The sequence below is a fragment of the Dendrobates tinctorius genome, unplaced genomic scaffold (genome assembly GCF_039654945.1).
Source record: "Dendrobates tinctorius isolate UK_male_01 unplaced genomic scaffold, ASM3965494v1 ptg000063l, whole genome shotgun sequence".
In the NCBI taxonomy this organism is placed as follows: domain Eukaryota; kingdom Metazoa; phylum Chordata; class Amphibia; order Anura; family Dendrobatidae; genus Dendrobates; species Dendrobates tinctorius.
The window spans coordinates 13,291,790-13,308,639 of record NW_027361731.1 but is presented as its reverse complement, the minus strand read 5'-3'; the positions used below and the strand labels follow the sequence as shown (position 1 = coordinate 13,308,639).

General features: G+C 53.4%; 1 protein-coding gene across 1 annotated transcript in view; it reads left to right on the top strand.

Annotated features, from left to right (window-relative positions):
• LOC141094193 (uncharacterized) overlaps window positions 1–16,850 on the top strand; it is an 85,355-nt gene that overhangs the window by 758 nt on the left and 67,747 nt on the right. The window contains exons 2-5 of the mRNA XM_073579957.1: window positions 14,100–14,249; window positions 14,375–14,554; window positions 14,637–14,760; window positions 14,844–14,941. Of these exons, the coding sequence (XP_073436058.1) occupies window positions 14,172–14,249; window positions 14,375–14,554; window positions 14,637–14,760; window positions 14,844–14,941 (480 nt within the window). The 5' untranslated portion in view covers window positions 14,100–14,171. The remainder of the gene's footprint in view (window positions 1–14,099; window positions 14,250–14,374; window positions 14,555–14,636; window positions 14,761–14,843; window positions 14,942–16,850) is intronic.

Genomic DNA, 16,850 nt, shown 5'->3' with positions numbered 1-16,850 from the left:
CGGCTCCGTACATGAATCTCCCCCAATAGGACACACGCGGCTCCGCTCCATACACGAATCACCCCCAATAGGACACACGCGGCTCCGTACATGAATCTCCCCCAATAGGACACACGCAGCTCCGCTCCGTACATGAATCTCCCCCAATAGGACACACGCGGCTCCGCTCCGTACACGAATCACCCCCAATAAGACACACGCGGCTCCGCTCCATACACGAATCACCCCCAATAGGACACACGCAGCTCCGCTCCGTACACGAATCGCCCCCAATAGGACACACGCGGCTCCGCTCCGTACATGAATCGCCCCCAATAGGACACACGCGGCTCCGCTCCGTACACGAATCACCCCCAATAGGACACACGCGGCTCCGTACATGAATCTCCCCCAATAGGACACACGCAGCTCCGCTCCGTACACGAATCTCCCCCAATAGGACACACGCGGCTCCGCTCCGTACACGAATCACCCCCAATAGGACACACGCGGCTCCGCTCCGTACACGAATCACCCCCAATAGGACACACGCGGCTCCGCTCCGTACATGAATCACCCCCAATAGGACACACGCGGCTCCGTACATGAATCTCCCCCAATAGGACACACGCGGCTCCGTACATGAATCTCCCCCAATAGGACACACGCAGCTCCGCTCCGTACACGAATCTCCCCCAATAGGACACACGCGGCTCCGCTCCGTACACGAATCACCCCCAATAGGACACACGCGGCTCCGCTCCGTACATGAATCTCCCCCAATAGGACACACGCGGCTCCGTACATGAATCTCCCCCAATAGGACACACGCGGCTCCGTACATGAATCTCCCCCAATAGGACACACACGGCTCCGCTCCGTACATGGATCACCCCCAATAGGACACACGCGGCTCCGCTCCGTACATGAATCACCCCCAATAAGACACACGCGGCTCCGCTCCGTACATGAATCTCCCCCAATAGGACACACACGGCTCCGCTCCGTACATGAATCTCCCCCAATAGGACACAAGCGGCTCCGCTCCGTACATGAATCACCCCCAATAAGACACACGCGGCTCCGTACATGAATCACCCCCAATAGGACACACACGGCTCCGCTCCGTACACGAATCACCCCCAATAAGACACACGCGGCTCCGCTCCGTACATGGATCACCCCCAATAAGACACACGCGGCTCCGTACATGAATCACCCCCAATAGGACACACGCGGCTCCGTACATGAGTCGTCCCCAATAGGACACACGCGGCTCCGCTCCGTACACGAATCACCCCCAATAAGACACACGCGGCTCCGCTCCGTACATGGATCACCCCCAATAGGACACACGCGGCTCCGTACACGAATCACCCCCAATAGGACACACGCGGCTCCGTACATGAATCTCCCCCAATAAGACACACGCGGCTCCGCTCCATACGTGAATCACCCCCAATAGGACACACGCGGCTCCGCTCCGTACATGAATCACCCCCAATAGGACACACGCGGCTCCGCTCCGTACATGGATCACCCCCAATAGGACACACGCGGCTCCGCTCCGTACATGAATCGCCCCCAATAGGACACATGCGGCTCCGCTCCGTACATGAATCGCCCCCAATAGGACACACGCGGCTCCGTACATGAATCTCCCCCAATAAGACACACGTGGCTCCGCTCCATACGTGAATCACCCCCAATAGGACACACGCGGCTCCGTACATGAATCACCCCCAATAGGACACACGCGGCTCCGCTCCGTACATGGATCACCCCCAATAGGACACACGCGGCTCCGCTCCATACACGAATCACCCCCAATAGGACACACGCGGCTCCGCTCCGTACATGAATCGCCCCCAATAGGACACATGCGGCTCCGCTCCGTACATGAATCGCCCCCAATAGGACACATGCGGCTCCGCTCTGTACATGAATCGTCCCCAATAGGACACATGCGGCTCCGCTCTGTACATGAATCGTCCCCAATAGGACACATGCGGCTCCGCTCCGTACATGAATCGTCCCCAATAGGACACATGCGGCTCCGCTCCGTACATGAATTGTCCCCAATAGGACACATGGCTCCGCTCCGTACATGAATCACCCCCAATAGGACATGCGGCTCCGCTCCGTACATGAATCGGCCCCAATAGGACACACGCGGCTCCGTACATGAGTCTCCTCCAATAGGACACGCGGCTCCGCTCCGTACATGAATCGTCCCCAATAGGACACACGCGGCTCCGTACATGAGTCTCCCCCAATAGGACACATGGCTCCGCTCCGTACATGAATCGTCCCCAATAGGACACGCGGCTCTGCTCCGTACATGGATCACCCCCAATAGGACACACGCGGCTCCGCTCCGTACATGAATCACCCCCAATAGGACACGCGCGGCTCTGCTCCGTACATGGATCACCCCCAATAGGACACACGCGGCTCCGCTCCGTACATGAATCGCCCCCAATAGGACACACGCGGCTCCGTACATGAATCACCCCCAATAGGACACACGCGGCTCCGCTCCGTACATGGATCACCCCCAATAGGACACACGCGGCTCCGTACATGAATCACCCCCAATAGGACACACGCAGCTCCGCTCCGTACATGAATCACCCCCAATAGGACACGCGCGGCTCCGCTCCGTACATGGATCACCCCCAATAGGACACACGCGGCTCCGCTCCGTACATGAATCACCCCCAATAGGACACGCGCGGCTCTGCTCCGTACATGGATCACCCCCAATAGGACACACGCGGTTCCGCTCCGTACATGAATCGCCCCCAATAGGACACACGCGGCTCCGCTCCGTACATGAATCTCCCCCAATAGGACACACGCGGCTCCGCTCCGTACATGAATCTCCCCCAATAAGACACACGCGGCTCCGCTCCGTACATGAATCACCCCCAATAGGACACACGCGGCTCCGCTCCGTACATGGATCACCCCCAATAGGACACACGCGGCTCCGTACATGAATCACCCCCAATAGGACACACGCGGCTCCGCTCCGTACATGAATCTCCCCCAATAAGACACACGCGGCTCCGCGCCGTACATGAATCACCCCCAATAGGACACACGCGGCTCCGCTCCGTACACGAATCGCCCCCAATAGGACACGCGCGGCTCCGCTCCGTACATGAATCTTCCCCAATAGGACACACGCGGCTCCGCTCCGTACATGAATCACCCCCAATAGGACACACGCGGCTCCGCTCCGTACATGAATCACCCCCAATAGGACACGCGCGGCTCCGCTCCGTACATGGATCACCCCCAATAGGACACACGCGGCTCCGTACATGAATCACCCCCAATAGGACACGCGCGGCTCCGCTCCGTACATGGATCACCCCCAATAGGACACACGCGGCTCCGCTCCGTACATGAATCACCCCCAATAGGACACGCGCGGCTCCGCTCCGTACATGGATCACCCCCAATAGGACACACGCGGCTCCGCTCCGTACATGAATCGCCCCCAATAGGACACACGCGGCTCTGCTCCGTACATGAATCACCCCCAATAGGACACGCGCGGCTCCGCTCCGTACATGAATCACCCCCAATAGGACACACGCGGCTCCGCTCCGTACATGAATCACCCCCAATAGGACACACGCGGCTCCGCTCCGTACATGAATCTCCCCCCCAATAGGACACACGCGGCTCCGCTCCGTACATGAATCTCCCCCAATAGGACACAAGCGGCTCCGCTCCGTACATGAATCTCCCCTAATAGGACACACGCGGCTCCGCTCCGTACATGAATCACCCCCAATAGGACACACGCGGCTCCGCTCCGTACATGGATCACCCCCAATAGGACACACGCGGCTCCGTACATGAATCACCCCCAATAGGACACACGCGGCTCCGCTCCGTACATGAATCACCCCCAATAGGACACGCGCGGCTCCGCTCAGTACATGGATCACCCCCAATAGGACACATGCGGCTCCGTACATGAATCACCCCCAATAGGACACACGCGGCTACGCTCCGTACATGAATCACCCCCAATAGGACACACGCGGCTCCGCTCCGTACATGAATCGCCCCCAATAGGACACATGCGGCTACGCTCCGTACATGGATCGTCCCCAACAGGACACATGCTGCTCCGCTCCGTACATGAATCGTCCCCAATAGGACACATGCGGCTCCGCTCCGTACATGAATCGTCCCCAATAGGACACATGCGGCTCCGCTCCGTACATGAATCGTCCCCAATAGGACACATGGCTCCGCTCCGTACATGAATCACCCCCAATAGGACACGCGGCTCCGCTCCGTACATGAATCGGCCCCAATAGGACACACGCGGCTCCGTACATGAGTCTTCCCCAATAGAACACGCGGCTCCGCTCCGTACATGAATCGTCCCCAATAGGACACACGCGGCTCCGTACATGAGTCTCCCCCAATAGGACACATGGCTCCGCTCCGTACATGAATCGTCCCCAATAGGACACGCGGCTCTGCTCCATACATGAATCCCCCAGTGGGACACACGCGGCTCCGTACATGAATCCCCCAGTGGGACACACGCGGCTCCGTACATGAATCTCCCCCAATAGGACACGCGCGGCTCCGCTCATGAGTCGTCCCCAATAGGACACACGCGGCTCCGCTCCGTACATGAGTCGTCCCCAATAGGACACACGCGGCTCCGCTCCGTACATGAGTCGTCCCCAATAGGACACACGCGGCTCCGCTCCGTACATGAATCGTCCCCAATAGGACACACGCGGCTCCGCTCCGTACATGAACCCCCCAATAGGACACGCAGCTCCGCTCCGTACATGAATCCCCTAATGGGACACACGCGGCTCCGTACATGTGTTGCCCCCAATAGGACACACGCGGCTCCGTACATGAATCGTCCCCAATAGGACACACGCAGCTCCGCTCTGTACATGAATCGCCCCCAATAGGACACGCGGCTCCGCTCCGTACATGAATCCCCCCAAATAGGACACTCGGCTCCGTACATGAATCGCCCCCAATAGGACACTCGGCTCCGTACATGAATCGTCCCCAATAGGACACACGCGGCTCCGCTCTGTACATGAATCGCCCCCAATAGGACACGCGGCTCCGCTCCGTACATGAATCGCCCCCAATAGGACACGCGGCTCCGCTCCGTACATGAATCGCCCCCAATGGGACACACGCGGCTCCGCTCTGTACATGAATCGCCCCCAATAGGACACGCGGCTCCGTACATGAATCGCCCCCAATAGGACACTCGGCTCCGTACATGAATCGTCCCCAATAGGACACACGCGGCTCCTCTCTGTACATGAATCGCCCCCAATAGGACACGCGGCTCCGCTCCGTACATGAATCGCCCCCAATAGGACACACGCGGCTCCGCTCCGTACATGAATCGTCCCCAATAGGACACACGCGGCTCCGTACATGAGTCTTCCCCAATAGGACACATGGCTCCGCTCCGTACATGAATCGTCCCCAATAGGACACGCGGCTCCGCTCCGTACATGAATCCCCCAGTGGGACACACGCGGCTCCGTACATGAATCCCCCAGTGGGACACACGCGGCTCCGTACATGAATCTCCCCCAATAGGACACGCGCGGCTCCGCTCATGAATCGTCCCCAAAAGGACACACGCGGCTCCGCTCCGTACATGAATCACCCCCAATAAGACACATGCGGCTCCGCTCCGTACATGGATCGTCCCCAATAGGACACATGCGGCTCCGCTCCGTGCATGAATCGTCCCCAATAGGACACATGCGGCTCCGCTCCGTACATGAATCATCCCCAATAGGACACATGCGGCTCCGCTCCTTACATGAATCGTCCCCAATAGGACACATGGCTCCGCTCCGTACATGAATCACCCCCAATAGGACACGCGGCTCTGCTCCGTACATGAATCGTCCCCAATAGGACACACGCGGCTCCGTACATGAGTCTCCCCCAATAGGACACGCGGCTCCGCTCCGTACATGAATCGTCCCCAATAGGACACACGCGGCTCCGTACATGAGTCTCCCCCAATAGGACACATGGCTCTGCTCCGTACATGAATCGTCCCCAATAGGACACACGCGGCTCCGTACATGAGTCTCCCCCAATAGGACACGCGGCTCCGCTCCGTACATGAATCGTCCCCAATAGGACACACGCGGCTCCGTACATGAGTCTCCCCCAATAGGACACATGGCTCCGCTCCGTACATGAATCGTCCCCAATAGGACACGCGGCTCCGCTCCGTACATGAATCCCCCAGTGGGACACACGCGGCTCCGTACATGAATCCCCCAGTGGGACACACGCGGCTCCGTACATGAATCTCCCCCAATAGGACACGCGCGGCTCCGCTCATGAATCGTCCCCAAAAGGACACACGCGGCTCCGCTCCGTACATGAGTCGTCCCCAATAGGACACACGCGGCTCCGCTCCGTACATGAATCGTCCCCAATAGGACACACGCGGCTCCGCTCCGTACATGAACCCCCCAATAGGACAAGCAGCTCCGCTCCGTACATGAATCCCCTAATGGGACACACGCGGCTCCGTACATGAGTCTCCCCCAATAGGACACATAGCTCCGCTCCGTACATGAATCGTCCCCAATAGGACACACGCGGCTCCGTACATGAGTCTCCCCCAATAGGACACATGGCTCCGCTCCGTACATGAATCGTCCCCAATAGGACACGCGGCTCCGCTCCGTACATGAATCTCCCAGTGGGACACACGCGGCTCCGTACATGAATCTCCCAGTGGGACACACGCGGCTCCGTACATGAATCTCCCCCAATAGGACACGCGCGGCTCCGCTCATGAATCATCCCCAAAAGGACACACGCGGCTCCGCTCCGTACATGAGTCGTCCCCAATAGGACACACGCGGCTCCGCTCCGTACATGAATCGTCCCCAATAGGACACACGCGGCTCCGCTCCGTACATGAACCCCCCAATAGGACAAGCAGCTCCGCTCCGTACATGAATCCCCTAATGGGACACACGCGGCTCCGTACATGAGTCTCCCCCAATAGGACACATAGCTCCGCTCCGTACATGAATCGTCCCCAATAGGACACACGCGGCTCCGTACATGAGTCTCCCCCAATAGGACACATGGCTCCGCTCCGTACATGAATCGTCCCCAATAGGACACGCGGCTCCGCTCCGTACATGAATCCCCCAGTGGGACACACGCGGCTCCGTACATGAATCCCCCAATGGGACACACGCGGCTCCGTACATGAATCTCCCCCAATAGGACACGCGCGGCTCCGCTCATGAATCATCCCCAAAAGGACACACGCGGCTCCGCTCCGTACATGAGTCGTCCCCAATAGGACACACGCGGCTCCGCTCCGTACATGAATCGTCCCCAATAGGACACACGCGGCTCCGCTCCGTACATGAACCCCCCAATAGGACACGCAGCTCCGCTCCGTACATGAATCCCCTAATGGGACACACGCGGCTCCGTACATGTGTTGCCCCCAATAGGACACACGCGGCTCCGTACATGAATCGTCCCCAATAGGACACACGCGGCTCCGCTCTGTACATGAATCGCCCCCAATAGGACACGCGGCTCCGCTCCGTACATGAATCGCCTCCAATAGGACACTCGGCTCCGTACATGAATCGCCCCCAATAGGACACTTGGCTCCGTACATGAATCGCCCCCAATAGGACACTCGGCTCCGTACATGAATCGTCCCCAATAGGACACACGCGGCTCCGCTGTGTACATGAATCGCCCCCAATAGGACACGCGGCTCCGCTCCGTACATGAATCGCCCCCAATAGGACACGCGGCTCCGCTCCGTACATGAATCGCCCCCAATAGGACACACGCGGCTCCGCTCTGTACATGAATCGCCCCCAATAGGACACGCGGCTCCGTACATGAATCGCCCCCAATAGGACACTCGGCTCCGTACATGAATCGTCCCCAATAGGACACACGCGGCTCCTCTCTGTACATGAATCGCCCCCAATAGGACACGCGGCTCCGCTCCGTACATGAATCGCCCAAAATAGGACACACGCGGCTCCGCTCCGTACATGAATCGTCCCCAATAGGACACACGCGGCTCCGTACATGAGTCTCCCCCAATAGGACACATGGCTCCGCTCCGTACATGAATCGTCCCCAATAGGACACGCGGCTCCGCTCCGTACATGAATCCCCCAGTGGGACACACGCGGCTCCGTACATGAATCCCCCAGTGGGACACACGCGGCTCCGTACATGAATCTCCCCCAATAGGACACGCGCGGCTCCGCTCATGAATCGTCCCCAAAAGGACACACGCGGCTCCGCTCCGTACATGAGTCGTCCCCAATCGGACACACGCGACTCCGCTCCGTACATGAATCGTCCCCAATAGGACACACGCGGCTCCGCTCCGTACATGAACCCCCCAATAGGACACGCAGCTCCGCTCCGTACTTGAATCCCCTAATGGGACACACGCGGCTCCGTACATGTGTTGCCCCCAATAGGACACACGCGGCTCCGTACATGAATCGTCCCCAATAGGACACACGCGGCTCCGCTCTGTACATGAATCGCCCCCAATAGGACACGCGGCTCCACTCCTTACATGAATCGCCCCCAATAGGACACTCGGCTCCGTACATGAATCGCCCCCAATAGGACACTCGGCTCCGTACATGAATCGTCCCCAATAGGACACACGCGGCTCCGCTCTGTACATGAATCGCCCCCAATAGGACACGCGGCTCCGCTCCGTACATGAATCGCCCCCAATAGGACACACGCGGCTCCGCTCTGTACATCAATCGCCCCCAATAGGACACGCGGCTCCGCTCCGTACATGAATCGCCCCCAATAGGACACACGCAGCTCCGCTCTGTACATGAATCGTCCTGCCACGCCTAAACGATGATGCAGCAACAGTGCAAGGAGGTTGGAGAGTAGGACGGGGGAGGGTGAGCCGTGCTTACGATGACCGGGGGACTGAGCCGTGCATACGACAACCGGGGGAGCCACACATACCAGGACATGGATGAGGGGACAATGCATACTCGGCTTATACTCGAGTCAATAAGCTTACACAGTTTTCCGTGGCAACATTAGGTGTCTCGGCTTATACTCGAGTATGTACGGTAAGTAAATCCGTGGTAACCTGTTCCAGGCTCTTACAAAGTAACTCTGATCTCTGTATCGCACACATGCAGATTACAGGATGGAAGCAAAGCAGGTAAAATAGGAAAATCAGCGATCTGTCACAGGCACTGCTGCAGACTTCCTCATGCCTGCGCTTTGCAGGCACTGAGGAAGTCAGCTCCCTGCAGGTCCCTGAAGGCCCCCGTCGCCATCTTGGATTCGGGGGCCTGCAGGGAAGGAGTCCCCCCCCGCAGCAGCGCTGCACATTGCGCTGCTGTGGGGGGCTCAGGGAAGCACGGAGAGATCCCCCTCCCTGCCGATGCTTCCCTTTAACCCACAGTACACCGCGATCGTGTTTGATCGCGGTGTGCAAGGGGTTAATGTGTCGTGGGTGGTCCGTGACCGCCCCTGACACATTGTGCCGGGTGTCAGCCAGCTGTGATAATCAGCTGACACCCGTCCGCGATCAGCGGCGCTCACCACGTGAGCGCCGCTGATCGCTATAACGTACTATCCCGTCCCTGGGAATTAAGTCCCAGGGCACATGGACGGTATAGTACTTCTCATGGCAGAAAGCGGTTAATACCCATGGATCTTCCCAGGTATGAATATATAAAAATATCAGCCCACAGCTATATATTTAGCCTTTACTGGATATTAAAATTTGAGGACCCCCAAAAAGACGACGTGGGGTTCCCCTATAATTAAAAGCCAGAAAAGGCTATGCCGACAGCTGCAGGCTGATATTCATAGCCTAAGAAGGGTCCATGGTTATTCCCCCCCGGCTACAAACACCAGCTCTCCGCTGCCTTAGGCCGGTTTCACATTTGCGCTTTATAGCGCTGCGACGGCCTACGCACGGCTGCCGCTAAGCCCCGCCCCCTGCCGGCTCCCTGCCCGCCCCATCCGGTCATCGCCGCCTACTAGCATACATGGGCGCTTGCGATCTGCGCACCCTGTCTTTAGCATAGGGTGCGCTGGCCGTGCGCTAGCAGGATTTTGCCGTGCGCTGCGCACTTTTGAAGGTGCGCCGTGCGCGCCGAAATGCAGCATGCTGCGTTCGGCGCACACGGTCGCACCTTCAAAAGTGCGCAGCGCACGGCAAAATCCTGCTAGCGCACGATCTGCGCACCCTATGCTAAAGATAGGGTGTGCAGATCGCAAGCGCCCATGTGCACTAGTAGGCGGCGATGACCGGATGGGCGGGCAGGGAGCCGGCAGGGGGCGGGGCTTAGCGGCAGCCGTGCGTAGGCCGTCGCAGCGCTATAAAGCGCAAATGTGAAACCGGCCTAAGAAATGGAGTATCTATAAGATGCGCAAATTCTGGCACTTATCCTCTCTCTTTCCACTGCCTTGTAGTGGTGGCATATGGGATAATAGTTGGGGGGTTGATGTCACCTTTGTATTGTAAGGTGACATCAAGCCCGGCTTAGTAATGGACAGGTGTCAATTAGACACCTATCTATTACTAATCCTATAGTTGTTAAGGGGTTAAAAAATAACACAGCCAGAATAAAGTCTTTTAATGAAATCAAACACAAAGCACAGTTTGCCATCTTTATTGTACAGCACTAATCCATGCGACGCCCTCGTACTCCTGTGATAAGAAGTAAAATGACAAACCAGCAATATACCTTACCTGTCCACCGTTGTGTCCCACGCCGTAATCCATATCTGGGGAATATACAGTTTGCAAACGGGATGGTGCTAAGATGCGACCGTCCCGGCTGTAAACCACTGCTGGCACAGGATGTCTCAACCCAGGTGTCTATAAAGGTAGGTACAGCTATACCCTAGGGTTGAGACATCATGGTCCGTGAGGGTCATGTGCCTCCCCGAGGTGCTATTTGGTGACCGGAGGTAACTTGTACAGGGTGCATTCACATTCCTATTCAGTTCACTTCTACAGAATAAATATGGTCACAAATATATAATCATTATGAGATTAAAAAATTCTTTTGAGTTGTTGAGCGAAGAAGTGACATTATAGAAGGTTAATATAGGGATGATAATATTCACCTTCAATAATGGGGTTAAGGCTGCTTGAAATGCGCTGTATAGTAGAAAGCGCCGCCCCTGGAAACTCAGATGGTGTATTTTGTAAGAAAGATCCGGATTGTACATGTTGCCACATCCAAGATGACGCCGAGATGTCCGCAGTGCGATAGTGCGCATGCGCGGACTGAATGTGCCACACATTGTATAGGATTGGTCTGCAGCTTAAGACAGGCAGGGCCCGTTTTAGACAAAGTGGGGCCCTAGGCAAAAATTTAAAGTGGGGCCCCAAATGCTATCATTGCAAAATCACACAAACATTTAAGGGCCTTTTACACACAGCGATATCGCTAAAGCGTCACCGATTTTGTGACGCAAGCTACATGTGACACTCACCTCTGACCGGCTCCCCCGCTGGATATCGCTGATCGCGCGAGAACGTCCTGGGCCGTTTTCTCGTCGTCTGCTTCCTGCTGGCGCCGACGAGCGGGCCATGGACGCGGGAGGAAGTCGTCATCAGAGCTGCCGTCTGACAGGTAAGTAACGACCACCGACTGCAGCTACGTCGCTGGTGAGATCTGCCTGTTTGGCAGCTCACTAGCGACCATTTAGCGATGCACCAGCGATCCTGACCGGGTCGTATCGTGGTCGGGATCGCTGGTGCATCGCTAAATGTAACGGAACCGTTAGGTTACATGACATGAGCAGGATGCGGATACAGTTGGCGGAGGGGCCTAGAGCCAGTGCTCACACTGTGACCCCTATATTCAGGGGCCTTATATCAGCCAACAGGTCTGCGACGATTAGCAGTACACAGGGGCGTTGCTAGGGTCAGAAAAGATTGGGGCCCCAAGACAGAGTTGCCCCCCAACCCCCTCTTAATTTTTTTTTTTAACACTGCAGATAAGTGATATCTCTGAGTACAGATAATGTAGTAGATGTCACCAGCAGTCCTATGTAACACCAGAGATAGCAGTGATAACTCTCTGAGCACAGATGATGTAGTAGATGTCACCAGCAGTCCTATGTAACACCACATATAGTCATAGCGTTTCAGAGTAAGACTATGCTCACACGCAGCATTTTTTCCAGTAGCCAAAACCTGTTCTACTGGCGGTAAAAATGTTGCATTCAAAACACCTGATTTTCAGCTTGTTCTTTGTTCTTCACACTTTTTTCTGCCTTTTTTTGGAGTGAGGATGTTGCTTTGTCTACAGTATGTTTAAGGCCACGTTCACACGTTGAGTATTCGGTCAGTATTTCACATCAGTATGTGTAAGCCAAAACCAGGAGGGTGAGAAATCCAGAGGTGGTGACGAGTGTCTATTACACTTTTCCTCTCATTGTTCCACTCCTGTTTCTGCATTACAAATACTGCCTGAATACTGACCGTGTGAACGAGACCTAAGGCTATGTGCACACGCTGCAGGTTTTTCCACGCGGATCCGCAGGTAAAGTGACCGGCGGTTTTCCTGAGGATTAGCCTGCGGTTTTTCCCTGCGGTTTCACACCTCTACTTTGTTAAAGGTGTGAAACCACTGTGGAATCCGCACAAACAATTGACATGCTGCGGTTTGTTTACCGCACTGTGAGTAGAGCGGATTTGAATTGCCATAGGCTACCATGGTACTGTACTATGCGGAACTGCTGCGTTTCCGCAGGGCCAAAAACGCTGCGGAAACTCAGCAGAATCCGCAACGTGTGCACATAGCCTAATAGTTTAATTAACCAAAACCACGTAAAAAATTGCAGCAAAAACCGCCGTTGCAATATCTGCAGCTTTATCTTTATTCTGTCCTTGCTTTCTACGGGTGAAAACACACTGAAAGAAGTGACAGCTACAGTTCAGAAATTCAGTCAGAAAAAATCAAGCGCATGCAGCAGATTTCGGCAACTTCCTGTGTTTTGCTAGCGCTTTTGGCAGTGTTCATAGGCAGAATTTCTGCAGCTTTTTCTTCTGCAAATAAGAAGTTTACAGCCTTTTACAGCACAAGCAAAGACTGAGATTTTCAGAGATCTCCCGCACACCCTTTTATTTCCTCCTGACTGAATTTCACAACTGCAGCGTTTTTTTTTAATCCGCAGCATGTCCTTTCTTTCAGCAATTTTTTTCACCCGTAGAAACCAATGAAAAAGTTTTTAAAAAAAAAAAGCTGCAAATGTCGCAACGTTGTTTTTCGCTGCGTTTTTAGTGAATAAAACTGTGATTAGACCTGTACTGTAGACAAAATGCATACTGTAAAAAACAAACGGCAAAAGCTCTGAGGGTGTGTGTCCACGATCAGTAAACTCTGGATACTGCGTACATCCGCAGCATCCAGAAATTCCATGTCCACATACGCCCGCGGATCACTCACAGAGACGGACATACCGCGTGTCTTTCCACACCGCAGCGTGTCAACTTATCTTACGTAGATGTGAGTCTCCGCAAGAGAAATCTCGCCCATACAATGTATAGGCCGCGGTGATTCCGCCACAGTTCAGTGACCACCTGCGGAATCGCCTGCCTTCAAAAGATGGCAGCACTTTAGACGTATCACAGTTCCGCTGATGATATTTTTTTTTTTTTTTTTTATTTTTTTTTTTATCAGAGATTAGTTTATTTTACATTGGCGTCTTTGGCACTTTAGCAATAAAGCCCTTTCTGTGGAGATATGAGATCTTATGTGATGTGGATATGAATGGTATTATATATGTTTTATGGAAAACTATTTAACTGCACTTTGTTATAAAATTATGAGAAATTAATGATGGTTAAGTATTCGTATAAAAGCACACTTGTACGTTATACCCACTGCTTGAGAAGGGCTCAGTGGGAGCAGAAACGTCGCCCGGACATGTGGGTCTGAATAACGTCCATCTTTTTTCCACAGTGCAATATATGGAGTGCTGCCTTCAGTTCTAGTTTTTGTCAGTAATTGTATTATATAGAATTCTTTATGGTGTTACATCGTCTTTCTATTCAGGTCTCTACAATATCGGATCCTCTCAGTGAAGATCTTCTATATAAGAGAATTTTCCTGATTTACCCATCAAAGATGGATATGGACAGAGACAAGATGGAGGAGAGGATATTACACCTTACCCTAGAGATCCTCTTCCGGCTTACTGGAGAGGTGAGAGATTCTGATGGCGTCACATTACATCATTCTTATCTATGGGAATAACGGACAGAACTGGAAAGGTGAGGACTCTGGAAATGTCTGTAGTGAGATTTATTAATGTGTCTCTCCATAACCAGGATTACACAGTAGTGAAGAAGACCTCTAGTGAGCGCTGTCTGGACCCTGTGTCTGAGGGATGGGGAAGAACCCTGAGCCCAATCACTGGGCCTTCACCTCACCTCCTAATACATGAGGACATCAATGACCAGAAGATCCTAGACCTCACCTACAAGATGATTGAGCTGCTGACTGGAGAGGTGACACTGCTGGGAATGCTGGGACATTATACAGTAACACTATGAAGGGATCGGGGGATGACAGTATCATTGTATGTGTCAGGTTCCTATACGGTGTCAGGATGTCTCCATCTATTTCTCCACGGAGGAGTGGGAGTATTTAGAAGGACACAGAGATCTGTACAAGGACGTCATGATGGAGGTTCCCCAGCTCCTCACATCACCAGGTAATAGACAGGACTAAATACACACGGCCTATAATTATCTGTATGTAAACAATGAGTTCAGTCCCTGTATGTGTTTGCTCCAGATCTATCCAGTAAGAGGACAACACCAGAGCGATGTCCCCGTCCTCTTCTTCCACAGGACTGTTTACAAGAAGATCCCAATGTTCCTCAGGATCATCAGGTAGATGGAGAGAAAGTGTCATGAGATCTCTCCTATGATGTGTAGATGGCTGTGAAGGTCTTGTGCTCAGTCTTGTTTTATCCACCAGTATTATATGTTTTATACTTGTGTAATGAGAGCGGTGGAGATGGCAGGATTAGAGCTGATCATAGATGGGACTTCTCCATCTGTCTGTGACTTTTACAATATTTGTTTCAGGGTGAAGATCTAACATGTGAGTGCTGTCCAATTTTGACGCACCGATGTCCTTTGAAAAGCCGGCAATTCATATGCAGCTACTGTAAAATCACACTGCCAGGTTATAATAGAAAAGATAGAATAGAGATATACACACAGAATACATATACACATGTCAGTGACACACACACACATATATACACTCACTGGCCACTTTATTAGGTACACCATGCTAGTAAGGGGTTGGACCCCCTTTTGCCTTCAGAACTGCCTCAATTCTTCGTGGCAGAGATTCAACAAGGTGCTGGAAGCATTCCTCAGAGATTTTGGACCATATTGACATGATGGCATCACACAGTTGGCGCAGACTTGTCGGCTGCACATCCCTGATGCGAATCTCCCATTCCACCACATCCCAAAGATGCTCTATTGGATTGAGATCTGGTGACTGAGGAGGCCATTTGAGTACAGTAAACTCATTGTCATGTTCAAGAAACCAATCTGAGATGATTCGAGCTTTATGACATGGCGCATTATCCTGCTGAAAGTAGCCATCAGATGTTGGGTACATTGTGGTCATAAAGGGATGGACATGGTCAGCAACAATACTCAGGTAGGCTGTGGCGTTGCAACGATGCTCAATTGGTACCAAGGGGCCCAAAGAGTGCCAAGAAAAAATTCCCCACACCATGACACCACCACCACCAGCCTGAACCGTTGATACAAGGCAGGATGGATCCATGCTTTCATGTTGTTTACGCCAAATTCTGACCCTACCATCCGAATGTCGCAGCAGAAATCGAGACTCATCAGACCAGGCAACGTTTTTCCAATCTTCTACTGTCCAATTTCGATGAGCTTGTGCAAATTGTAGCCTCAGTTTCCTGTTCTTAGCTGAGAGGAGTGGTACCCAGTGTGGTCTTCTGCTGCTGTAGCCCATCTGCCTCAAAGTTCGACGCACTGTGCGTTCAGAGATGCTCTTCTGCCTACCTTGGTTGTAACGGGTGGCAATTTGAGTCACTGTTGCCTTTCTATCAGCTCGAACCAGTCTGCCCATTCTCCTCTGACCTCTGGCATCAACAAGGCATTTCCGGCCACAGAACTGCCGCTCACTGGATTTTTTTTCTTTTTCGGACCATTCTCTGTAAACCCTAGAGATGGTTGTGCGTGAAAATCCCAGTAGATCAGCAGTTTCTGAAATACTCAGACCAGCCCTTCTGGCACCAACAATCATGCCACGTTCAAAGGCACTCAAATCACCTTTCTTCCCCATACTGATGCTCGGTTTGAACTGCAGGAGATTGTCTTGACCATGTCTACATGCCTAAATGCACTGAGTTGCCGCCATGTGATTGGCTGATTAGAAATTAAGTCTTAACACACAGTTGGACAGGTGTACCTAATAAAGTGGCCAGTGAGTGTATATGTATTTATCTTACATAGATATAAGAAAAGGATAGAATAGATGGTATACATACAACATACAGTAAATACATACAGAATAGATTTATAGATGTGTGTGTAAATTACTGTAAATGTCTTTAATAACATTATGTTTGTGAATGTCATGGGCTCCCACACAATTTTTCTAACCAGGCAGGAAAAGCCAGCGACTGGGGACCGATGTTTATATCTTGGGATGGGGTTAATAGCCATGGATCTTCCCAGGCTATGAATATCAGCCCGCAGCTGTGTATTTATCCTTTACTGACCATTACAATATGGGGAGCCC